The sequence below is a fragment of the Astyanax mexicanus genome, chromosome 20 (genome assembly GCF_023375975.1).
Source record: "Astyanax mexicanus isolate ESR-SI-001 chromosome 20, AstMex3_surface, whole genome shotgun sequence".
NCBI classification, from domain to species: domain Eukaryota; kingdom Metazoa; phylum Chordata; class Actinopteri; order Characiformes; family Acestrorhamphidae; genus Astyanax; species Astyanax mexicanus.
The window spans coordinates 22,608,521-22,634,446 of record NC_064427.1 but is presented as its reverse complement, the minus strand read 5'-3'; the positions used below and the strand labels follow the sequence as shown (position 1 = coordinate 22,634,446).

General features: G+C 37.3%; 2 protein-coding genes across 4 annotated transcripts; both read left to right on the top strand.

Moving 5' to 3' along the window:
• The first annotated feature begins 99 nt into the window (after nt 1-99).
• On the top strand, nt 100-18,682 carry lin54 (lin-54 DREAM MuvB core complex component). 3 transcript variants are annotated; one of them, XM_007255005.4, is made up of 15 exons: nt 101-290; nt 2,393-2,472; nt 4,278-5,003; nt 6,005-6,125; nt 6,321-6,451; nt 7,342-7,497; nt 7,806-8,010; nt 9,141-9,214; nt 9,724-9,921; nt 10,927-11,018; nt 11,695-11,766; nt 11,876-11,978; nt 12,084-12,221; nt 12,462-12,664; nt 13,615-18,682. In XM_007255005.4, the coding sequence occupies exons 3-15, from the start codon at nt 4,299-4,301 to the stop codon at nt 13,811-13,813; spliced, it is 2,397 nt and encodes a 798-aa protein (XP_007255067.3). In that variant the 5' UTR covers nt 101-290; nt 2,393-2,472; nt 4,278-4,298; the 3' UTR covers nt 13,814-18,682. The 3 variants fall into 3 exon arrangements, with proteins under 3 accessions (XP_007255066.3, XP_007255067.3, XP_007255065.3); XM_007255004.4 differs by lacking the exon at nt 2,393-2,472 and having other exon boundaries at nt 100-290; XM_007255003.4 differs by lacking the exon at nt 101-290 and having other exon boundaries at nt 2,204-2,472.
• Nucleotides 18,683-23,007: 4,325 nt separating this feature from the next.
• On the top strand, nt 23,008-25,447 carry LOC103037757 (ints3 and nabp interacting protein). The gene is made up of 4 exons (XM_007255002.4): nt 23,008-23,194; nt 24,114-24,210; nt 24,429-24,519; nt 25,163-25,447. The coding sequence occupies exons 1-4, from the start codon at nt 23,170-23,172 to the stop codon at nt 25,256-25,258; spliced, it is 309 nt and encodes a 102-aa protein (XP_007255064.1). The 5' UTR covers nt 23,008-23,169; the 3' UTR covers nt 25,259-25,447.
• The last annotated feature ends 479 nt before the right edge of the window (nt 25,448-25,926 follow it).

The following is a 25,926-nucleotide window of genomic DNA, read 5'->3' as shown; positions in this document are numbered from 1 at the left end:
GAGTAGGGCGTAGGGAGTAGCGTGGAAGATGAGACACTAGAAGGAGCCAACTCCTGCGCGCGGGCGTTCCCTGTAGACGTAACACGCGGGTTCCCATGGAGGCGGAGCCTCATTATGGGATGTTAGGGGTGAAATGGCGCTCGGCGCGGTATTTTAAACAATCGGATCTGTTTCGGGAAACGTAGCGAGAGAAAAGCGGTGCGGGGCCCAGCTGTACCGGACCGGACTGGGCCGTGCACGAACACGGCGACAAGCGTCCACATTCCCGAGGAAGCGACCGTAATAGAACTGTAAGATTCCCGGTGCTGAGCTGCGGGTTTGGGGGGATCGGAGCGGGTTAGCCGCCGAGCTAACAGCTGATATGCGCTGTTTAGGTTCAGCAGGGCGGACTTTCTGTTCAGCTGCGGCTTCGCTGTAAAACTGCTGACACCCTGAATAGAAGTGGCTCAAAATAGAGCTGCAGACCACTGATTAATGTTATAGGACTATACGATTATAATATAAGTATATATCAGTTAATTTACAGTCTAATTGAGGGAGGAAATTGTGACATTTTTTCTGGTAGCTTAGCTAGCTTAGCTTAGCTTAGCTGAGTTGACAGTAATGACAGCAGCTATTTAGTGAGTTAGCTATAGCTAGTTAATGTGTTTTTTCTGAAACAGGAGGGCTATATTACATTTAATTAATGTAATATATAACATTTTAACCCCTTAATAGTGTGAAATCGAGGCAATTATTTTTATTGATCTTTTATTATGATTGATTAACTAATTAATTAAAATAACTATAATGTTACTAGGTTAGAGCTTGAGAAGAATCAGATTTTTTTTATTTGTGCTGTAAACTGATTGTATTGGTAGCTTAACAGAATAAACTTACAAGTTTAGTTGCATTACATCTTTTAAGGTTGACAATGAAAAAACAACCTTAAAATAACATTTATTTATCATTGCTTAAGGGGTAATTTAAGATTTAAAATATTTGAGCAGATGAGCTTTTCAACACTTTTCTTCACTGCAAACCATAACATTGATTCAATGCATTAATGATGAAAGGTGGAATGTATTTTGAGATTAATAGCTGGCATTAGGTGTTTTTAAAGAAATCACCTGGCATTTAAAAATATGCTAACATGCGGCAAAATATGTGTCAATAAGAGCATGCATTATGGTTTGAATAATAATCAAGCTTATTTTAATCAAGATAAAATATAATAAGTTTTGTAGCTAGTGCTAAGCAGAACCGATGCTGTGCATCACAAATTTTTAGGTCTGCAACGAATGATTATTATGGTATTCAACTAATCTGAATTATTTTTTTCAATTAGTCAACAAATATTTCTGCTATGTCCTCCACTTCTAAAAACAATTAAAACAGCTGATCATGAGATTTAAAAGGAATTTACGTGTCTAAATGTTGTATAAATGTAAAAAGATACTGACACTTAGTGAGTAAGTATGTAATCTGTTGTGTTTGGGCACTTTTGGAGTTGAGCATAAACTGTTTGAGTGAGACATTTATCCATCTCCCATTGCGTTTCTGTCCCCAGCACTTGTGTAATACGGCACTGTTGCAAATGAACGATTAGTCGACAATAACATTTGTAGTCAAATCAACATTATCGAGTTTATTGACTAATCATTGCAGCCCTATGATTCTTAACATTGCAATTCTTTAGGGTATTTTTGCAGTAAGGATATTCTTGCAGATATGAGCAAACATTGTTTTTTTTTGTTAAATTATTTTTTAAATATTTTACTTATTATAAATGTAAAGACATTATGTAGAAAAACAACTCTCTAAACTTTTGTCTGTAATAACTTACCCAGACTTTAACCAGATTGTGTATGAAACAATATAAAGTAATATAACAACAAAACTCTACAAGAATACTAATGTGCAGATTATTTATAGATTATTAAACTACAAAAAGTGCAAATAAACTGAACATTTTTGCTATTTTCGCAATATTTCGTTTTTGTTTTAACGTTTTTTAACCACACCTACTCTGCATACTAGCAAATAAACTATTGTAATTGTTTTTTTATGTATATATTTTTTGCACGTTTGAATATGCTTTTTAAACTCTTTACCTCCACGATAATCCCACTAAAAACCCACCAAAACTAACCAAATCCCACCCAAAACGCACCAAGCCGCTCCGCTGTTGTTTTTCTCGCGTCTGGAAATGAACTGATGACGAGTTGAAAATGGCGGATCTTTCGAAATCCAACCCGGGCCTGAAATAGAAACACAGCCCCGCTGCCCGCTTTCCGCAGGGCTCTTCATCACCACACCTCGCCCTGTTCAGCCTGGATATGTGTACTTTTATATCGACTAATGATTATTCAGAGAATGCAGAGTAATGTCGCGATTTATGTCATTTAAACAGGAGCAGCGCTGCTGAAAAACATTAACGCTAGCTGCCTGACTCGCCTTTCTGACCAGCACTCACACTCACAGAGAGAGGAGGTAGGACACAAACTGTAATTTTTTTGTTAGTTCTGAGCTGATTAAAGAGACCTAAACCGTATATACCATAAGATTACATCCAAATAAGCCTTTAAATAATACTTTAAACATTCACAGGCACCGTATTTTATATATGTTAAGACCCTTAGCTTTAAAACAGCTAGAAAAACAAAGCCTCTGGTAACTAACCTAACGTTACTGCGTTTAGATATAGCGTCAGGTTGGTTAAGCTATAGAATTAATTATTTAACTAGCTAGGAAGTTAGCGTTAGTTTTAAGATCAAATTTCAGGAATTTACCAGCAAACCAGTCCGTGTTTCTTTAGCCAGAGGCTGTTGGCTCCTACAGTTTTATGTACTGAAACCTATAACCTAATGTTAGGTTAGCTAACCCTGCTAGGTAGGTAAGCTAGCCACACAAATATTAGCCAGCCCTGACAGCTCATCCCCCTTTACAGCCCTGTTAATGTTAATCTGGTTTATTTCCTAATCCACACAAGCAGAGAGTTATTAAGTAAAAACGGTGTCTGTTTTAATAGCGCACCATTCGCCAAATAAGCACCTAGTTTTTGGCCAAAAAACAGTTCTTCTTGAATCTGTACTATTTCTATTTCAGTTTGTTTACTTGCTGATTAGTAACTAACAACAGTAAGGCCACTGTTGACGCTCAATATAATATTTGTTTTTGAATAAATGCTGTTTGCATGTTAGTATGGAGCATATAAGGTGAAATTGTGTAAAAAATAAAATAAAAATAAATATTATGTGGGAACGAGATAATTAAGCCTTCCAAAAAAAGTCTCCATCTGGATTGAACTATCCCAAAAAAGACAGGGGATCATGAGATTATCATTTTCACACATGGCTTGTTCACCTTAACCTCATTGAGAATCTTTGGGATGTGCTGGAGAAGGCTTTGTGCAGTGGTCAGACTCTACCATCATCAATGCTGCAAGATCTTGGTGAAAAATGAATGCAACACTGGATAGAAATAAATCTTGACATTGCAGAAGCTTATCGAAACAATACCGCAATCAAAGCTAAATATGGTCCAGCATAAGTATTAGTGCGTGACCTTTTTTTGGTGGCAAATTTTTTTAAATATGTTGTGGTCACTGCTAATAATTTTGTTCCCACTCTTTAAATAATATGTTGTGGCAATGCATTACTATTAAAAAAAAAAGATAATATTCCCTTATGGGCTTTTCCCTTATGGTTTATTGTCACAAAACTACTGTTAATACCAATTTTTCTTAACATCTATTTACAAATTTTACTTGAAATTAAATTATTTCTACTAATGGCCAAATATTTTTTAGTTAATATCAGTGACAGTACCCCATAAAGAAATTGTTTGTGCTAAATTAAATCTGTGACTGAATCAAAATTAATATTTGCCTTCGACTGTATTATTACAATGTTAATCATGTTTTAATCAGGTGTGCCAAACCTATAAATGAATTTATTAGCTGTTAAAAAGCCAGGCACCCTTTTCTGATGAATATGATAAACCAATATAGCATCTGTTTGTTTTAAGCCACATTATCATGTTTAATTGGAGCCCTACTTAAAATTTAGTGTTGCAATACTTTTTTTTTTTTAAACACTATTCATTTTTTCAAGTATTTGTTTACATTTAAAGATTGGTTTCAAACAGTGGTTCATTTAGTGTTGTGTTTAAAACCTACCCACTAGAGGGCATTGCTGCACCCTGTAATATGACATTGTTATTGGTGAAGTTTTCCTTTTAGCAAGTGTTTGGCGGTCATTCCCTTCACTGACCTGTATAATGTGTCTTTGTTTCAGTGACTGAGTGCGTGTGAAAGGATGGACGTGGTGTCGCCCGATCTGAACAGTATCCTCCCTGATGAGATCATGGACACTGAGGCCATTGCCATGGAGGAGGATCCTCCCAATGAACCTCCTGCACCATCCGTGCAGTCAGAACCAGAGCCAGCTCAGGTTCCAATGGAAATAGAGGTGTCTGAAATTGTCAGCTTGTGTCCTGCTACCGCTCCAACACAGAAGACGCAAGCTCTGACCACATCCACCACCACGGACTCCACTTTATGCAGCATCAGCTCTGGAACGCAGCTTATTGTAACCTCTGCTTCCTCTGCTGGCCTTAAGCCTGTCACTTCCTCCACCACTCAGTCCAGCAGTGCTGTAGTGGGCCAGGGCCTTCCCAAACTCTCGGCCCCTTTGACGCTCCCAGCCAACCACCAGCTGATTCTCAGCAAAGTGGCTGCTGATGGCAAGTCTCCAGGCACCACTGTCCTCAAGCAGGAAGGCCAGAAACTGTTGGTCACTGGACTCAGTAAATCTGGGCAGCCCCTCGTGCTGGCGCTGCCTCACACGTGGAGCAAGCCCGCCACGTCTCAGGGCACGGGGGACGGCAAAGCTCAACCCACGCAGTTTAAAGTGGTGACAACAGGGGCGAAGCCTGTCATTGGGGTGCAGGCTGTGACATCGACCAGCCAGCTTCTGGGGTCTTCAACGTCTCTGCAAGCACAGCAGCTCAAGACTGTTCAGGTGTGTATGTGTGCATACACAGGTAGCGCTGGGTATGGGACACCAAGAAAACGAATGAAATGATCATCGTCTAAATCTAGAATTTAAAAAGCATTACTTTTTTTACTTCTGTGCTAAATTTATTCTCACTATTTTCATATTTCCTAGAATACTAGATTACAGTGTACATTAACGTTTTAAGGCCAAATTAATCATTGTATGTTTTTTTTTTTTATGGTTTCATAGTTAGCTAAACTTTTGGCTGTCTGTTATTTGTGTAAATATACGAGGTGCTTGTCTCCTCCTCGATCAGCAGGTTAAGCAGGATGTGAGAAGTAAAAGCAAAATATATCAGGTTGTTACCTTTAATTATTTAAATCATAATTGAAATTCTAATGTAAAATTGGCAACCTTTTTTATGATGGTAGAATGGCTCATACAGTAAACTTATTTGCCGAAAATCCATAAATGTTAAAAGTATCACAATAAAGCAGATTGTTTATGAAGACAGAAACACTAAAACAGTCCTAATAATGTTTTTATTAATGTTCTATTTTAAAGCCAGCCAGATCTACACATGTCTGGTAATTTATAATAATAATAATGATAGTAATATTAGTAATATTATTTTATTTATATGAATAGCACATCCCTGAAAACTCCAAAGTGCTTAACAACACAGGCGTAAACAGGAGCAGGAACATTAAGACAAGCATGCATGTATGCAAACACAATAATAATGCAGTTAATACTGCAAATAAAAATGACAGTGTATAATGGAAAAAAATAAAATAAAGAAATAAGGAGGAAATAGAGATGAAGAATGGCTTATTTTTGTAGCATCACTAGTAAAAAAAGAAAAAAAAACAAACCTAGAGTAGTTGATGGTCTTTAAACTTCAAGACAAGAATGTTGTATCTTAATTTTTTTAATCTCTTCTCTTGTGGCTCCAGCTTCAGCTAAAATATGGTGTTCTGATTTATTTATGTATCTTCTTTAATTTGATGTCCTTCTTTTGACAGATAACAAAAAAGACACCGGTCTCCACAGCAGGGCCCATGATAACTAAGCTGATCATCACAAAGGCCTTAAACAGCAAGGGTCTGACAGGTCAGGCTGCAGTGCAGGCTCCCATGGTCCCAGGTGATGTTCTTCTTCTTACCTTGAGCACAGCGTGCAAGTTGTAATTGTCAGTAACTTGCAGTTGTAGGCTGTAGGACTGTGCAGTTATCCAGGGGGAGTTTGAAAATGACTTGGTATAAGTGTATAAATGGGAACGTATTAATATATTGGTGTAAATTTTGGATTTTTAAATATTTCTGTGCTTCTTTCCTTCAGGGAGGGTGCTTTCACAAACCACGCCATTGACTCCTCCACGGAGCATTGCTGTCGGGGAAGCAGTCAGCACACCACAGAACATCTCCAGCAGCAGCAAAGTCGCCATATCTCCCCTCAAATCTCCCAGCAAGGTGGTTTTTTTTTAGAGGACACCTGAATAAAGCTTTCTAAAATTTAAGATGTCAAAGGTACCAAAGAATATGTATTTAGTGAACTTCCAGTATCTTCCAAAAGTAGGTACACCTCTCACATACTTGTAAGTATCTCTGCAAATTGAATTATGTAAAGTTTGTTAACTGTATGAAATGCTGCTTTAAACTAAATAAAACTATGCCTTGTTGAGCTAAAAGGGAAAAAAAAATGAATTTTCTGAATTTTATAAGGCACTGGATCTCAATCCTGGTCCTGGAGGACTGACTCTGCACATTTTGATGTTAACCATGCTCCAACCACACCTAATTCAGCTAATTATCTAATTAACAAGCCCTTCCTCTGTGATCGAGAGATCTCTGGTTCAAATCCAGTTCATGCAGCTTGCCACCATCTGCCGGAGCCCTGAGAGAATACAATTGACCTTGCTCTCTTAGAGTGAGTAGATGATGCTCTTACCTCTCATCACTCCAAAGGGTGATGTGGATCAGCACAAGGCGTCTGTGAGCTGATTTATCAGAACCGAGTTGCTGCACTATACTCTGAGCGTGTTGTGATGCTACTCGGCAATGCTGCATCAGCAGCAGCTTGAAAAGAGGCGGAGCCTGACTATACATGTGTCAGAGGAGGCATGTGCTAGTCTTCACCATCCTGGTGTTGGGGCATCACTAGTTGGGTTGGGTTGGGTAATTGGCCTAGTAAATTGGTGAGGAAAATAGAATAAAATTTGAAATCCAGAACTAGCCCTTCTGTTGGAGTAGAAATCACTAAACTGTGTCTTCCATGTGTCCTCCAGGGTTGAAAACTACTCTTTAATTGTCTTTGAATAAACTTTATCTCCTTTGTTTTTTCTTTTCTGCTCAACATACAGCTGACGGTGGTTTCAGTGGCCAGCCAGCCTCCAAACTCTCCTCAGAAATCCATGACACTGCCTTTAAATGTGGCTCTTGGCCAGCAGATCCTCACTGTGCAGCAGACTTCAACAACCTCCCCAGTTAAAGCAGGAACCAGCCAGTCCACTGCCCAGGTAGCTCACTCACTATCACATTGTTTCAGGGCACTAACCAAACACAAGCCAGGCCCAGGGCTTTGGATACTGTTTTTAATGTTTTGGCATGTTCAGAGCTGCTGTTGTGTTTTTAGTAGGCCACTATTCACCTTTTCCAAGTCAAACGTAGCTGGAACCCCTTTTATTTTAGAAACTAAAGGGTACTATTGATACTAAATGGAAAATTACATGTCTGAATAATGCAGCATGTTGTATTTTGCAGATGTTTTCATGCGTATAGAGGACTCTGAATGAAATACCATGTTTTCCCTCTGCTGTGTTCACAGGCAGTAAAGCCAGTGCAGACAGTGGCGATAGGTGGCACGCCTCAATTTAAAACAATCATCCCCCTGGCCACACCCCCCAACGTTCAGCAGATACAGGTGCCCGGCAGCCGCTTCCACTACGTGCGCCTGGTCACAGCTACAACGGGGGGCAGCACCCAACACACCGCCAGTCCCAGCACTAACACCAACCCTTCCATCCAGCCAGGTACTGGGATGTAAAACAAACTTATTTTCTACAGTTTTATACACAACCCAACCCTGTATTTTATTACAGAGAGTGTACAATTTCAGTTTAATTGAATTATGTCAAGTAAAAATGTAATGTAAATCACTATAATGCACATAGAATAATATTTAAATAGGATATTTTTTGAGAATCGGCTTCTCCAGGTGCTTTTTGTCTGCCAGTCAATACATAATAAATACTGTGTATCATAAGATAATCTATAAATATTGTGATATCATATTTTGCCAAATCACCCAGCTCTGTCAGTGCATGATTATGTACGTCAAGGACAGAGACTTTTATAATGTTCATATAAATATTGGAATTAGATCATATTGACGGAAATTAAGTATGTTATGAATGTATAAAGCATATCTCATGTTGAGCATATCATCCAGCTCTAGTCCAACATACAGATGATGCTTTTATGTTTGTAAGCCAAAATGGTTAGATGGCTCTCTTTCCCTTCATCACTCCAAAAGGTGATGTCAATCAGCACAAGGCATCTGTGTGCTGATGTATTGGAACCAAGTCGCTGCGCTTTCCTCCGAGTGCGCTGTGATGCTACTCGGCAATACTGCATCAGCTGCAGTTCAAAAAGAGGCGTAGCCTGACTTCACATGTATCGGAGGAGGCGTGTGCTAGTCTTCACCCTCCTGGTATTGGGGCATTACTAGTGATAGGGGGAGTCCTAATGAATGGGTTGGGTTATTGGCCGTGAAAATGGGGGGAAAAAAAATAGAAAAAAAAACCCAGTACAATTTTTGTAAATCAGTCATGGGGACATTAGGCAAAATAAACATCTATTGATTACATTTTACTAATTATTTTGAAAGGCATATCTGAAATATCCAATATATTTATATTATATTATATTTGTGGGTTGGTTTTCCAGGAAACGTTTATAGGAAAATATTTTTCATCTCATGTGACTGCATGTGTTACATGTATCATGTGACTTACATGCCATAGGAATCTAAGCCGAATCCTTACTCTAAGCTCAGTACTTTAATAGTTTTTGGCCCTTTTATTGCTTCTTTAGTTTAAAAAGTTCAATATAGTTTATAAGAGGAGATTATAATGTTTGGGTGCCTTTTCTTTTTCTAAAGGTAAGCCCATGATGATGAACACTGCTGCTGTGAGGATGTCTGTTCCCATAGTCCCAGCACAGACCGTCAAACAGGTAACCTCTCATCTCAAACACTCCACTCTCATAAGAGAGTGTTTATCTTGATGCCACTTGTAGCTGCAAGACTTTTTTTTGGCATTGTTGACACAAATGCACAAGATATTAATTAAAACCCAAAGATATTTATATTAGAACAGATGTAGATAAACCTACATTCAGCGCATATAAAAAACAAATCTTATTCTAAAAAAGTTTTTAAGTCAGAGGGAAAAAGCTTTTTTTCCAGATTTATTTATTCTAATATTAGTATTTTAACAAGGTGTTTTTACTTCCCCAGTTGTCTAAATTTTGCCTGTATCTGACAAACCTCATGCATTCTATCAATCAATCAATCTATCAATTCTATCTATATCAGTTCCCTTATGCAGCTTTTGTTTGGGCTTCTTTCAGTTGATGATTTCAGCCATGGTCAGATGACCAGTTGCTGTGTGAGATTGATAGTATTTAAATTAGTAGATGTTTTAGCCTTAACCCTGCATTGATCTGCTTTAATTTCTCCTCAGGTGGTTCCAAAGCCCATGACCTCAGCAGCCCAGGTGGTGACCACCAGCCAGACGCAGCAGCGACTCATCATGCCAGCCACCTCACTGCCTCAGATTCAGCCCAACCTGACCAACCTGCCCCCGGGCACCGTGCTCGCCCCTGCCCCTGGTGCTGGAAACATGGGCTACGCTGTGCTGCCAGCTCAATATGTTACACAGGTCTGTGTGTGTGTGCTTACCTTTTTAGTTGGCTAGAAAATATTACACCACATTGTCTAAAGACTGTACTTCAGCACAGTTAATCCAACATTTTGTTCTTTCTGACTAATATAGGCTTTCTTCCTTTTGTTGATTTAATGTGATTGTTTTGAATTACACACGTCAGGTGTTATTCGTCATCCTTAAAAAAAGTTTTAAAGGTTCTTAAATCTTTTTAGCTAAAACAAATGCTTTAATTTTTTCTTAAAGGTTCTAAAAATGCCACCAACAATAAATACCAAATTTCATAAGATAACAATAAAGTCTAGTGATTTAAGGGCATGGGAAGTGTATGTTTAAAGGGGATATATGCTTTTGTATTTCTACTTTGGTCTTGACTGCTCCTATAAACACTCAAAGCACAAAAAAAATCCATCTATCTGCTTTCTGTTTGGATGCTCCCTTATTCTGATGTCACAATGAGGAATCCAGCATAGAACCACCCTGGCTCCACCCTCTTTATCTGTCAATGCCCACCAGAGCCCTGCCCACTAAATCAGTTAAAGAAACATCATTTTGGAATAGATTAGCATGTAGACTTCGTCTGAGGGAGGGATCTATACCTACTGTCCAGCTCATTCAGAAAGGGACTGAAACTAAGAAGAATATAGTTGGAGAGATCTTGTTGAATTTTGTTTGATTTTGTTGAAAGAACAAAGCCCATAGACCTGTTCTAACTTGGGTATAATAACGTGGGTATAATGTGCCCCCTTTAATAAAAAAAAAAAAAAACAGCTTGGTTGTCTCCAGGTCTTCACCGGACACAATTAAAGAAGATTTTATTTATTTTTATTTTTTTTTGCAAAATGTTAAATTATATTTGCAATATTTGATTGTTAGAAAACGCAAAGATTGTTTTTATGTACTTGGTATTTTATAGGAAAATGTTTTAAAGACCCTTTAGAGCATGCAGTGCAGCTGAGGTGAGCCAGTTTGTGTCTAATTGATTCTGCTTGTTTCTTGTAGATTCCACAATCGGCATTTGTGACTTTGGCCAGCAATTCTGGTTTCTCCGCCCCAACCTCCATTCAGACCCAAGCCAGGCTTCCTCTCAACGGGTAAATGACCCACCATGCACTGCATCTGTTTTTGTGCTGTGATGAAATTTAGAAATGCACCAGCAGTCTAAAGCAGTCCAACATCATAATCCGCTTGTTGTTGTTGAAAAGTGGCTTTTCTCTCCAGCTTACTGACAGATTGTTTTAAATAATCAGATGATCTGCCTAACTCATTTAAAAAGTTATGCACTGATGAGCCAAAACATTATTATTGTAATACTACTGTAATTATATATTATCTGTAATTATTATTGCAGTTATCTGTAATACTCCTTTTGCAAGAGATCTGAACACGTCCTGTGATATGTGGTGCCAAGACAAAAGCAGATTTTTGCACAGTTATTGGATTTCTCAGTTTTTGCATTAAAGATCATTTCTTCTCTTAGCAGAAATTCTGTCTTCACGGTTTGGGACGATATATTGATCGCATCGATACATGGTGTAAAATATCAATATTTTTATTGGAACCTATAGTGGGTGAATGTTTACGAAATGCTGAGGCAGAAAGTTTGTACTTTACGCTGCTTTCTTCTGTGACATTATTGACTGGTTGCAAAGTAGATATGTGTTTTCATCTCTGCATATAAACATACTGTACACTGGTTTATGTATTTGTTTGATTTAATTCTTTATTTTGTTTTATGCTTTAACACTTTTTTTTTTGTCCTTTTTGCAGTTTATCAGCACCAGATACAACCTCAAGACCACGAAAGCCTTGCAACTGCACAAAGTCACAGTGCTTGAAACTGTAAGTGTGCCTTTACTTCTGGCTGCTGTTATTAATTTCCAGAACATCTGCAGAGCAGACTTCTGTCTGGGTTTGAGAGCTTAGTAAAAGCTGCGTGTTTCACCTGCAGGTATTGTGACTGCTTTGCGAATGGGGAGTTTTGTAATAACTGCAACTGCGTAAATTGCTTCAACAACCTCGACCATGAGAGTGAACGACTCAAAGCAATTAAGGTACAGAGTAGCTGTAGTTCCTACATGACACAATGAAAAAAACTGAAAACAGATTTTAGGCATTTCATGAAATGATGAGCTATAAAATATGTTCTTGTGCTGTAGGCTTGCTTGGACAGAAACCCAGTAGCCTTTAAACCCAAAATTGGCAAAGGAAAAGAGGGAGAATCAGACAGACGGCACAGCAAAGGCTGCAACTGCAAGAAGTCTGGCTGTCTGAAGAATTATTGCGAGTGCTATGAGGTAATTCAGCCCTTTATTTTATACAGAGATTTGCTGTTTTTGCTCTATTTGCTTCCAAGTGGCGATATTATCCACAGTTATCCAAGCAGTGGTGCCATCATCTGGTGATTCCATTTATAGCCAGAAGGCCTTGAGAGCACAGTTGGCCTAGCTCTCTCTGGATGGGTTGCATGGCTTTACTCTGATTGATGGGTGGAATTTGGAAACAAGTGAAAATGTAAAAATATCTTTTGTTCTTAGGCAAAGATCATGTGCTCGTCAATCTGTAAGTGTGTGGGCTGTAAGAACTTTGAGGAGAGTCCAGAGAGGAAGACGCTGATGCATTTGGCCGATGCTGCAGAAGTGCGGGTGCAGCAGCAGACAGCAGCTAAGACTAAGCTGTCCTCTCAGATATCAGACCTGCTCACGAGAACTACACCAGCTATCACCAGCGGAGGGGGGAAGTAAGTAAACTTTTTTGGTTTTATACATTGTTTTGCTTTTTACAGCTGCTTTTTATGTGTTTTAAAAGCTGTGCTGAACAGTTACCTTAAGATCTGGAAAAAATTAAAGGGGACATGTTATGCAAAACTCACTTTTTTACATGCTTTTGTATTTCCACTTGTGATGTCACAGTACAGAAAGCCTCATCAACCTCCACACCAAAGCCCCACCCACTGGATCACTTTAATGATCTGCTATTTCAGTCTGCTGGTTTTACAAGCACCATACATAAGACGCCAAGCGCTATTGCTACAGCCAAAGGAAAAGCACATGGGGCATAGCCAGCAACAGCTTATTTGCATAAAAGTGACAGAGCCCTTAAACAGCTCCTTCTTAAAAGGACTGAAACTGGTGATATTTCTTTATGTGAGAGTGATTTTGTGTAAAGAACTTGAAAATGTTTTGTATAGCCCTTACTTGTGTAATTAGAGGTATAACATGACCCATTTAATAAAAAAAAGAGCAGGAGGAAATGTATATTATATCAAATCTTCAAGCTTTTTGATTTGCACTTCAATATTGTAAGTCGCTTTGGACAAAAGCGTCTGCCAAATGTAATGTAATGTAATGTAATGTAATGTAATATCTAGACTTCTGCCTAGAGCCTGTGCAAGTAACCTACAGGTGGCCTGCTCACTAGACGGTGTTATATATTTATATTTTAGTTCATGGGAAATAAACCTTGTATAAAACTATTTTCTATTGAATAAAACAATTTAAGTGGACGACGCACGGAACGCCTTTGCAAAGCCCACATGTGACCAGTTGGAGGGGTGGCAGTGTATTTATATGCGTTGACACCACGGAGTCTTGTAAATGCAGTGTTACTACCCGAAATTGATAGTGTGCTGTTTCTCCTGTCATTTGCACTGGTAAGATGGTCTTCACCTGTCTCCTCTGTCTCACGCAGATTGCCATACACATTCGTAACAAAGGAAGTAGCGGAGGCGACATGCGACTGCTTGCTGGAGCAGGCCGAGAAAGCTGAGCTGACCAACCAATCACAAGTCCTGGCTGAGAGGCTCATCCTGGAGGAGTTTGGACGATGTCTGCGCAGAATCATCAGCTTTGCCAGCAAAGCCAAGACGGACTGCTCTATCAACTGCTAGGACTGACTGACTGACTGACTGAACAACTGACCTGCCAGACACAGCTGCACTGCACTGGGATATGCTGGGCCGGGCCAAACCAAGGCTTCAGCTATTATTTAGTCCTTGGCTGACTGGCCCCGGATCAGAGCTTGGCCGAACTCCTTATGCTCCCCACCAGCCACAGAGTTTCCAGAGTTTCCTGGATGTGTTTCCTGCTTCTTGACTCACATAAAAAAGCTAAGTAGGCCTGCTGCAGATTTTTAGGGGCTTCTTGGTTGATCCTACATCGGGATCAGTGGATGCAGGGATTGGATGGGCTGTATTGGATGCAGAGAAAGACTCTGGGTGGTTTACAGAGGACTCATCTGAGAAGTTTTGGGCAGAGAGGAGCTACACACTGTACAGCAGCAGCAGAGAGGAGGAGGAGGAGGAGAAGAGGACTGCATAGGGGTTGGCCACGCCATCCATCTGCCTCTCCTGCATCACAGTAGCCTTTGTGTGTGGGCTTGCACAGTTCGCTAATTTGGAGGAGATTTTTAGGGTTTTGTTTTTCCTTTTTGTTTGTTTGTTTTAAACCTGCAATCATGACATTTCATACTCTACTCTTTTAAAATAAGACTTTCATTCATACTAATCAGTTCTTGTTTTTTTATTTTTCATTTCCTGGTCTGTTTTCTTTCTTTCATTTTTACCGCCAATGACCTCAGATGATCAATAATCATGATTTGTTATACAGTAAGTAGCCTATACTGTAGCCTCTTATTATATTATGTTCTTGATATTTATTTGCTGTTTTCCTGGCCTGCAGAAACTCCCCAAAGAAGCTGACTGTGTCTGAGTCCAAGCATCACACAGTAGTTTCTAGCTTGGTTGCATTAACAGGTTCCTGTTGGTGTGATGAAAGGGTACGCCATTAATTCACAATTTCTGTATTTGGCCTAATAGAAGTTGTGGTGTTATTTTTTGTTAACAGGTTTGGCACGCTGGGTCTACCCTTAGTTTTCAGTGGAAGATATTACTGCATCCTGTGATATAAGCAGGCCATGATAACTAACTGTTTGTTTGGAGATTATGGTGTCCCAAACATAATTATGATAAATGATATTGTAATTTTGAGACCATATTATTCCATTAATTTAATGAAAATGAAAAATATTAATTATTAAAAATATTTAGACATTGGGGTTGGAATATAATATTTTAAATATTCTAAGAATACATATATACATCAATAAAATAATATCTCTGTTGCTCATTCACATTAATGGGCTCTCCTTCCTAAGAATAACATGTTCGACGATAATAAGGTCAGCAAAATTGATTAAGGTCATGCTCCTTTTTTGTATGATAATTTGATAAAGTAATGATAATGACAGGCCTGTTGTGGTTGTGGTAACTCTGTTCTGTTTAGAGTATATGCTTCTCATTTTCATTTAACATCTGAACTAAATCTTCTGGTTTGAGGATGTTTATGGGTCAAAATACTAATGTTGCTAAATGTAATCTAATTCTAAATATAGTCTAAATCTAGTCTTGGACTACAAATTCTGAATGCAGATTTTCCATTGAAAGTAAATGCAGTCTACAACTAGGCTTAAGCCCTATTTGGGGAAACATCTTAATTGGATTGGTTTCCCAGACAGGGATTAAGCCTAGATGTAGACTCCATTTTCGTTTAAAGAGAAAGCTGCATTCAGAAATTGTAGTCCAAGTCTAGACTTAATCCCTCTTGAGGAAACCAGTCCATATGCCAATCTGAAACTGAAGGTTAATCCCAGAGTGCCAAAAACAGTCATTACAAGCACTGCAGAATAACACACAACTTCAGGGGACTGTCTGATCACTCTGTAAGTCTTCTTCTTTTAATGTCAGAAAATGGTGCTTTTTAGTCCCAGCTACACCCCCCCAAAACAAACACATACACACTCACACCCTGCACTACACATTTTGGTGGGTTTACCTGTTTTGGTCATCTAATGCTTTTCCTGTTTAAAAACCTGCAGGGCTTGGGCATTAGTTGAGAAGGTGGAAATCTACACTGCATACAGAATTACCAGAATACAGTGCTGACAGAGCAGAATATCCACACTGTAAAGACCAGGAGCATCAAACATGACCAAACTGTTAAACAAGATTCACCTGTATCTTTTTTTTTTTCCCTTGTTATGATACACCAGCTCACAGACACCTTGTGCTGATCAACATCACCCTTTGTAGTAATGAGAGGAAAGAGCTCCATCTACCCACCTGGAGTGAATCAGGTCTGTGCTCTCTCTGGGCTCTGGCAGCTGATGACAAGCTGCATGACCAGGATTTGAACCAGCAATCTCCCACTCAGCGCCCTAATTTATCTACATCTTCACTTCGTTATTTATACATGCAGAATGTATACAATTACCAAGCATAAACATACTCGCACCTATTATCATTTTTCAGCTCCAATGATCATATAGGAGCAATTTGTATTTCTGTAATTACAGATTGTAGTCCTGTATCTGTTTTTCTACATACTTCATTATCATCATTATCCTTTCACACTGTTCAATACTCAGCTATTATTATTATTATTATTATTTAGGTGGTTTGTTAGTGTGTGAATTGTCCTTATATAAGTGAATCAGACACTGCAGCAGTGCTGATGAAGTTTTTAAACACCTCCGTGTCACTGCTGTACTGAGAAGGATACACCAACCAAAAGTATGTAGCCAGTAGCGTCCTAAAAGAGCAATGATGACGGACTAGAGGACGATAAACACTGTAAATTGTGCAGCAACAGATACAGAGCTTCTGTCTTTGAATTTACTTTATCTACAAAGTGGAGCAGCTGTAGATAGCAGTGTCTAATAATGTGGACAGTGTTTAAAAACTCCAGCAGCACTGCTGTCCACTAATCCTAAACATTGAAGAACAGTATGAAAGGAGGATAATAATAAAGTATGCAGAGAAACAGATACAGGACTACATTCTGGAATTGTAGGACTATGAAGTGCTCCAATATGCTCAGTATAGCTGCACAGTTTATTGAGTCGTATAGGGGTCATTAGGCTTCATTTATTTATTATTTTTCAGTCAGTTTTAGTGGTCTCTCACTCTCTCAGCCCACTGATTAAATATGCAAATATACTGAAAGCGACTGTATGGGGACTTCAGGGTCTTTCTGCTTTCTTTGGGGTTTAAAATCTTTATTTATTTTGAGTTTGACGCATCCAAACCAACAGTGTATAGAGAAATTGATTGAACCAGAATTATGCATACTTGGCATACTTGGACTGTTCAGATTGATTGGTTGGCTCATTTTGGTGTAATGGTGTCATCAAGAGTCATTATTTAACCACAGGTGGCACAGGTGGTCGTTTACAGGTTTTCATACTAATCTGTTTGCCATCACCCAAATCTTAATTTAAAGATTAATTTGTTGGCCAAGTGATTTGGAAACTATACAGTCACAATAAATTGCACTGTTTTGACTAGTCATGTGACTAGTACCTGGATTGGAACCACATGCATTTACACTTGTTAGACAAATGCCGATTCAGTTAGTCACACCATAATCTGATTGCTGTGTGGAGCAGAATATTCCAATCAGCTCATTGCTCATCAATTATTAATGGTGTTTAGTTATACTGATAAAAAATGTATTTGTTTTTAGAAAGCCAAATGAGTTTACACTGTTTAAACGTGTCTAAAATGCGTCTCAGACCAGCTACTAAAGTTGTTTGAGTGATTGAATTTGTACGTTTTAAAAATGTATTGGGTGTGTTCACACTTACACTGGTTTTATGTGACTTTGCCATAATCCAGATGCTCATAATAATCCAGATACTCATAATCCAGATGCTTATTTATCTAGATACTCATAGTCCAGATGCTCATTGATCCAGATACTCATAATCCAGGTGCTAATTGATCAGAACTCTTTACATCAATCAGGCTTGAGTATCTATATCTAGTTTCTATATCTGAGTAAGACCAAATCACATTCACTGTAAGTGTGAACACACCCAGTACACATTTCAAAACAGATACAAATCTGATCACTCAAATCACTTCATTAAAGGTAAGCTGAGACCCATTTAAGATATGTTATGGCATCGTAAACACATCTGTCTCTCCAAGAAACATTCAAACAAGTACAAACCAGACACCAGTAAAACAATGCAACACCATGCAACAAGTTGGATTTGGCTGCAAAGTATAAATGCATGTCGTTTAAAATCTTAGATGGATACTATCCAGATACAAATCACATTGTAAGCAGGTGTAACCCCGCATTTTTAAAGAGTCCTTTTCTTGTAGTACATGTTCTGTTTCAGAGTGCCTTCTCAAGTCGCAGGATAAATTTTGAATTCTTGTTCAGTGTGGGGTTTTTGCTAATGGAGATATGAGTGTGCATTCCAAAAGCTTCCTAAAGAGTAGCACGAAAGCAGTTAAGAGATTTAAGAATGTGGCCCATCAGTCATTTTTAATGAAGTCATTTTAACTAATGTAAATCCAAATTTGGACGATTCAGATTCAGATAGTGTAGAATTTGAACACAGTTTTAAACCTGTTTATGTCTTGCTGGTTCTGATTGGACTACAATGAAAATGTTGAGGGAGTTGATATGTTTTGCATGATTCATAGCTAAGAATGCATGATCTAATCACATAACTTTAACTAATTTGGGAATTGAGGTATTTGTAACTGGGCCTGTGTTCACTAAAAGTTATCTGAGTAGGAGTGGTGATAAAGGATCGGATTCTTCCTCTGATATGGGAATTGTGGTCTAATTACGAGATTTTTCCAATTTGTTTTATGTATATATAGGCCTGTCACCGTAACAATTTTTGGTGGACAATATATCATCCAAGAAATTATAGTGCTATTTTTTTTTTTTTTTTTTTTCAGTTTAAGAGCATTAAATGCCACATAATAATATTAATAATAATAATAATAATAATAGCATAACACAACAATTATACCATTTTAGAGACAGCAAAATTAGTAATTAATCATAGTTTGGGAAATAAATCCTTTTTTTCTTCACCTACTGCAGTCCACACTGTGTATGGAGTCAAAGTTATTGAAGCACTGATTGGTCTTTTCGCATGACTGGCTAAAATACTGTTCACTATTATATATGCATACAAACAACAGATCATATCACTATTATCAAATATTATTGAGGTCATGTAATTAATGTGACAGGCTGATGTATATCATATCCCCTGGTGTTGATGCTGACATATAAACAAAATACTACTAAAAATCTACTTAAAACAGCAGCACTGATATACAGCTCTGGAAAACATTTAGACCACTTTAGTTTCTGAATCGGTTGAACATTCAAATGAACATTGTTGTTTTTTCTATCTAAAAACTATGAACAACGTGTATATGTCTTTTAGAGCATTTATTTGCAGAAAATGAGAAATGGGTAAAATAACAAAAAAAGATGCAGAGCTTTTGAACCTTAAATAATGCAAATAAAACATTCATATTCATAAAGTTTTAAGAGTTCAGAAATCAATATTTGGTGGAACAACCCTGGTTTTAATCACAGTTTTTCGTGAATCTTGGCATGTTCTTCTCCACCAGTCTTACACACTGCTTTTGGATAACTTTATGCTACTCGCTCCTGGTGCAAAAAATCAAGCAGTTCAGTTTGGTTTGATGGCTTTTGATCATTCGTTGATTCTTGATTCAAATCAAAGAAACTCATAATTTTTAAGTTTCTTTTTTTTCCAGAGCTGTATATATATATATATATATATATATATATATATATATATATATATATATATATATATATATATATATATAAAGTTTATTATAGTTGATCCTTCTATTGTTGACATAGCTGTCTAATAAGGAATGAGTGCCAGTAAAAGTAAAAACAGCTTCTTGCATTTTTAATTTAAAGGGGTGTCCACAGATATAGTATCTTGGCACATATTATACATATTTAATTATTTAATTATATGTAGATTATAAATGCAATCCAGTGGTGCTAATGGTAGTGCTAATACCAATGTTATTCTCTAATTATATCAAAGAACATCCCTTGACCACCTTACTGATAGAAACTGGTCCTAGATCACCATTCCAATTTTGTTTCTGGTTATTTGTAATAAGTTATATATGTGAAATTCCTGACAAATTTTACAGACTCTTCTTCCTCTAAACACAAAAAACAGGTTAGTCTGTGTCTCACAAAGAATGAGAAGAATCGTGTAATTGATGTATCCTGGTAAGCCTTAATTGCCACCTCAGTGCTCAGGGTTTGCGTTGTTGGTTTTTCTGTAGTTTGCTTTTGATAGTATGAAACTTTGAAACTAGTCAGACCAGTTGGTTTGTATGCTGGAATGTGATGGACTGTGATGAAGTAGTGAAATGGGCTTGGACCAAACTGTATCATCCACTTTTTAATAGCAGATTCTCAATTTTTACCCATTCTTAGGTTCATCTTCATTGTAGGGCTGTGTACTGGCAAGAACATGGCAATATGTGATGTGCACCACAATACAGTACAATACAATTCAGTATATTTAATATATTGCATTATATTATGTTGGACAACTAAATAACTAAATAAATAAAAAAGAAAAGTAACATTTCTAACTAATAAGAACAGTGGGATCTAATGAAAGAGTACAACACTGCCCTCTAGTGGTCAGAGTTAAAACAACACAAAGTGAACCACTGTCTTTACATGTAAAAATTGATCATTAAAAAATTGGATAATATTCTAAAATATCACAATACGGATGCTAGATCTTGCCTCGTGGAGGACTTTAGTCTGATAATTTATCCTTCTGATTTACAATCACTGTGAGCTGCTACAATCCAGATTTCCCGAGAACATCACCTGTGCCATCCCAAGCCTGCATCTGCTCGTTTGTCTTTGTCTTTTAGGGGATTTGTGGAGGTTCACTTTTGTTCAGATTACTGCAACGGATCCCACAATCGAATCCTCTACAAAATAGCTGTGGTTTAAGAGACTAATATAAAATGTATATGATATTTTAGATTTGGCTTCTTGGTGGGTGTAATCAGTTCATTCTTCAGGAGAATTGTCACCTCTTTTCCAAATAATATGACCATGTACTTTTCTATAATATACATGTATAAATGTAAATGAAATGAAGATCTGTAGTGCTCCTTTTGTAAAATTGCAATACGAAACGTCTTTGCCACAAATTAGACCACCTAACTAATAAATTATTGTTATTGTTTGCAGATATGTAAGGAAAATCTTAACCAGCGCTAGTGTATTTTGATTGCTTTTTTTCTGTTTGTTTTGGGCTGTATATGTTGGCGTGATCATTCGCTGTATTTCTGTACACATCAAATCAAGGTTCTTTTTCTTTTTTTTTTCTTTTTTACTTCTATATTCTCCCACATTATTGTTGTAAACCTTATTTTTCTGTCTAATTATTTAATTTATCTCCTGTTTATTCTCCTTAATATGATAACACCGAGTATCTGACGCTCCAAATAAAAAGAAAACAATTCCAAACAAATATTTCGGAAAGTAAGATTTGTATTCATTGTATTGTGCACACACTACATACGAACTAAATTCCTACTCTGCTTTAAGAGTTAATGGAGCTGTCAATAAAGCTCAGGCTGTGGCACTTTTTGTAAAGAGGTAGATATGAAATACAATGAATTGGAAAGACATAATTAGGGCACTTAACAACTGATCCAGCCATTAAGAAGAGAACTGAAACAGGGGGTTCACTTGGACATGGACGTGCACCACTGCCTGCTGTTTTTGTGTACTGAGGTTTAGTTTTGTAGCTCACATCTGAGTTTAGGTGGAGCGTTCAATCTTACCAGATTGTGGAACCAGGAAATGCAACATCAAAGTATTAGTGCATCTCAAACAATTAGAATATAATTGAGAACTTACTTTTGACGTATATTTGAGCATACACAGTTGTAAACACATGGGATATTCACCATATTCACCATTATCATATATATTTTCCACACAGAATGACCACTGGACCACAGGGAACAGATGGAGTTAGCCCTAACTTAAACACATTTGTTTTTTCAAGCATAGGCTAGTGTGGGGGAGCACTTCTTTCCCCTCCCATGCATTGCGTCAGACTAACTTGTGTATGTTCTATGTATGTGCGCTATAGGAGCGTATGTTAAGTGTTTCCAGCTGTGAGGTGTTTTTCAAACATAAAGGCTGGACTTCAGCAATTCCAGCCAGAGAGCTACGGATCAGATTTGGGAAAAGAGCTCTCTCCCTGCAAAACCGGTTTGCTTGTTAATGATGCTGTTATCTTTTGTACTAATTATTCTTTTTTCTGTAATAAATTTTCTTATATACAAAGAACAGTATCAGCGAAGACTTATTTCATGCATCTACATGGCATCACAGCTCAAGATACTACACTTTATTTCAGTAATTCAGTCCAAAATGTTAAACTAATATTATATAGATGTATTACACACAGAGTGATCTATTTTAAGTGTTTATTTCTTTTATTGTTGATGATTATGGCTTACAGCCAATGAAAACCCAAAAGTCAGTGTCTCAGAAAATTAGATGTTGTAAGATTTTGTGGGAAAACACTGTACTGACTTTAGTGGATAGTGGATCAACACCAGCAGATGATATGTCTCAGTCAAACCATCACTGATTGGTGGAAACTTTACACTAGACCTCAAGCAGTTTGGACTGTGTGTCTCTCCACTCTTCCTCCAGACTCTGCTTTCTGGATTTACAAATGAAATGTAAAATTTACTAATGGTCAGTGATGGTTTGGAGAACATGTCATCTGCTGGTGTTGATCCACTGTGTTTTATTATCAAGTCTAAAGTCAGTGCAGTGTTTTCTCGCATAATCTTACAGCACTTCATGCTTTCCTCTGCTACTGACAACTTTTATGGAGATATGGATTTCATTTTCCAGCAGGACTTGGCACACTGCCCACACTGCAAAAGTACCAATTGGTCTTATTTATAACTCTTTTTTTAAACACTGATTTTTGGGTTTTCATTGACTGTAAGCCATAATCATCAATGATAAAAGAAATAAACCCCTAAAATAGATCACGCTGTGTTTAATACATCTATATAATATATGAGTTTCACATTTTGAACTGAATTATTTAAATAAAGTAACTTTAACTCTTAACTCAGTGATACTGTAGTGTGTTGAGATGCACTAGTATAGAGTGCAGGGATCAGCCCGGGCTGTAGGGAGCAGTGTGGCGGTAGGAGGACAGAAAGCCGTAGAGGAAGAATAACAATACAAACCTCGCCGAGTTTAGAGGTGCAGCAGTATGATTCTGATATTAATGCAGTAGTTTATTAATTTCTCTTTATTTATCAGCGGTTTTCAGCTCAGTGTGTTTAGTCTGGAGCTCGGAGAGATGGCCTCTAACCCGCCGGGAGCAGGTAACACTGGGGTTAGGGATCAGCACTGTGTCTCCAGTTCTTTCAGCTTATAAACTGATTTCTGATTAAACAGATTTATTAAAGCAGGTGTAATTTAGAGGAATAAAGTCTCTTGGGGATGTAGAAAGTCGTGATGTTAGATTTAACCCGCTCTGTTTTTGATATAAATAATATTAGGACTTTTAGGACTGTGTGTACAGCAGCAGCATCCTGCACTGGCTGATAGTTATTAGCTAGAGGTGGCACGATACTGATGTTTACATTATGAGCTTCACTCGATACCGATACTGATGATATTTCTACTAATTTTAATGACAATTACATTTAACAACTTCTTTGAAAACACAGTGAATTTATTTTTATTTTTTAAGCAATAATACATGACAGGGAGTGCTATAATGTGTAATATTGCAACTGCTATATACACAGCAGTGCCAATATTATACATTATAGCGTGAACCTCAAGTGGATTATCGCGATTATACCACAGCTCCATTATTGCTTTTAATGAAAAAATTACATTTCTGACGGATCCATAAAAACATTGTAGAAGCTCATTTATTTAAATATTGTTTATAATTCTAAAATCGACTTCAATGTCGATGCTTTTAACCAGAATGTAAAAACATTTAGAGCTGGGACATCCAAATCATTGTTTGATAAACCATGGCTCATTGGAGGTATCAGGCTGGTCATTTATAGCTTCATCCTCCAGTTTCAGATTGAAACTAATGCTTTTAAGCCCATAGATTAATTATTTCAAAAGCTTTAGTGCCTCAACAAAATCAAATGCAGTAGCTGTAGAATATGTTTTTGGATCAAAATATATAAAAATATAATTATCGCAATATATATAACATAGTTTTCACTTTCGAATGTATGTATTTTCAAATGAAATGTATTCTTATAATTTCTACAGGATTTCAGAATAAAAACAGAGTGGCGATTTTAGCTGAACTGGACAAGGAGAAGAGACGCCTCATACAGAACCAGTCCATGAACAACCCAGGAGCGAGGTAAAGCAGTTTTAACACACTGTACATTCACACAGCAGATCTAAACCTGATTATTTAAATCTGTTATATTGTTCGTTATTTTTTACAAAAAAAAAAAGTTATAAAACTTATGTTTTAGCCAAACGATTTGATCGGTTTGCATTTCTTCTTAAATTAATGCTCAGGAGTTGCTGGCCAGTGTAAGATCAGTATTGATTTCTTTTGGTTTGCGCGTGCAGTATCCCTCTCTCAAGACCGGCGGTGAACAAGGATTTCCGGGACCATGCGGAGCAGCAGCACATCGCTGCCCAGCAGAAAGCAGCTTTACAGGTCAGAACTTCAGCACTGAGGGGTTGAGAATTCTAGAATTGTACATAAACACCTTGATTTTTGCTGAAATTGATTATTTAAAAGCTGCTTATGTTGTAGGTCAGTACTGAGGAGACATTTTTCTATTGATTTGAATCTGTGTTATGAAATTTACTTGACTGCAGCTTTCATAAATTAGAATTTTAAGCCATTTTTTTTTCATTGTGCAGGGTGCTGCAAATTACTGTTTAAGACATTCTTTTGAAAATAGTAACTTAAGATTTTCGGATTTAAAGAAAAAAGCGCCATAAATTAAAATATATTTAATTAAAACAGTGTCTTTTACACTTTAATGTAGAATTCAGTGTGCGCGCGCTTGAATTTTTTTATTTATTAATTTATTTTATGTTTAATTATTTAAGGCTCAGCCACTGACATTTATTTTTGTTTTAGGTGTCTGAACCCAGTTCACTCAGCTTTTTTGCTCTTCCACTAATAGTATTTATATTTTAGGAATCATGCAGTGAAAAAGCACCAACTTAACAGTCATTCTCTATATTGTGCAATACTAATTAAAGAGTATAGATCCATTTTTGTACTAGATTTTACGAAGGTCTAACTAAATCTGTTTTTTAAGGGTTTTTTTTTTTTTTTTTTTCCCCAGCATGCACACGCGCACTCTTCAGGCTTTTTTATCACTCAGGATTCCTCTTTCGGAAACCTCATTCTTCCCGTCCTGCCTAGGCTTGATCCAGAGTGATGAAGAAATAAAATACCATACCATGCATTACAAGGACTCTCTGTTTGTTCAATTCAAGTCTTTAAAAGGTTATTACATCCTCTGATTAATTCATGTCACTCAGCAAATAGACTGTTGTGTATACTGATTGTACATTGATTTTTTTTTTTTTTTTTGTATTTTACATAAAATAAAGAAATTTTAACCAAATGTTGGTAGTGGTCATAGAGTGGTGGTTCAGGAGCTTGATTTGTCTTTATATATACTCTGCAATGCACATCTCTACACCTAAGGTTCAACCAAAAGACCACAAAATTGAAACTAAAATGAATATTATATAATTGATGAGTTTATGAGTGAGAATTTGCTGGATTTCGATCCTCCAGGACTGGACTTCTGTATCTCTGCTCCTGAGGAGGCAGTGAAATATAATGGGTAGGCATGTTGAGTTGATGACTTTAGTGCAACCTTAAATTAAAGCTGAAAAATGTACCTAGACACAGGCTGAGAGTATGATATTTAAAATGGGGAAAAAAGAAAAGGTGTGAATACTGGTATGGAAATTAAAAAATAAAGAAAACCTTCAAATTCCTACATTCACATTACCAGGCTGAAGTGACTTAAATCCAATGTTTTGCTTAATGTGGCTCAGATCTGATTTTTTAATATGTGAGTTTGAGTTTTAATAT

Coding starts and splice junctions, on each gene's coding strand:
- lin54 (XM_007255004.4), top strand. CDS start 4,299: ATGGACGTGGTGTCGCCCGATCTGAACAGTATCCTCCCTGATGAGATC. Junction 6,452..7,341: donor CCCTCAAATCTCCCAGCAAG/GTGGTTTTTTTT, acceptor CTCAACATACAG/CTGACGGTGGTTTCAGTGGC. Junction 9,922..10,926: donor CAGCTCAATATGTTACACAG/GTCTGTGTGTGT, acceptor TGTTTCTTGTAG/ATTCCACAATCGGCATTTGT.
- LOC103037757 (XM_007255002.4), top strand. CDS start 23,170: ATGGCCTCTAACCCGCCGGGAGCAG. Junction 23,195..24,113: donor CTCTAACCCGCCGGGAGCAG/GTAACACTGGGG, acceptor TAATTTCTACAG/GATTTCAGAATAAAAACAGA. Junction 24,211..24,428: donor ATGAACAACCCAGGAGCGAG/GTAAAGCAGTTT, acceptor TTGCGCGTGCAG/TATCCCTCTCTCAAGACCGG.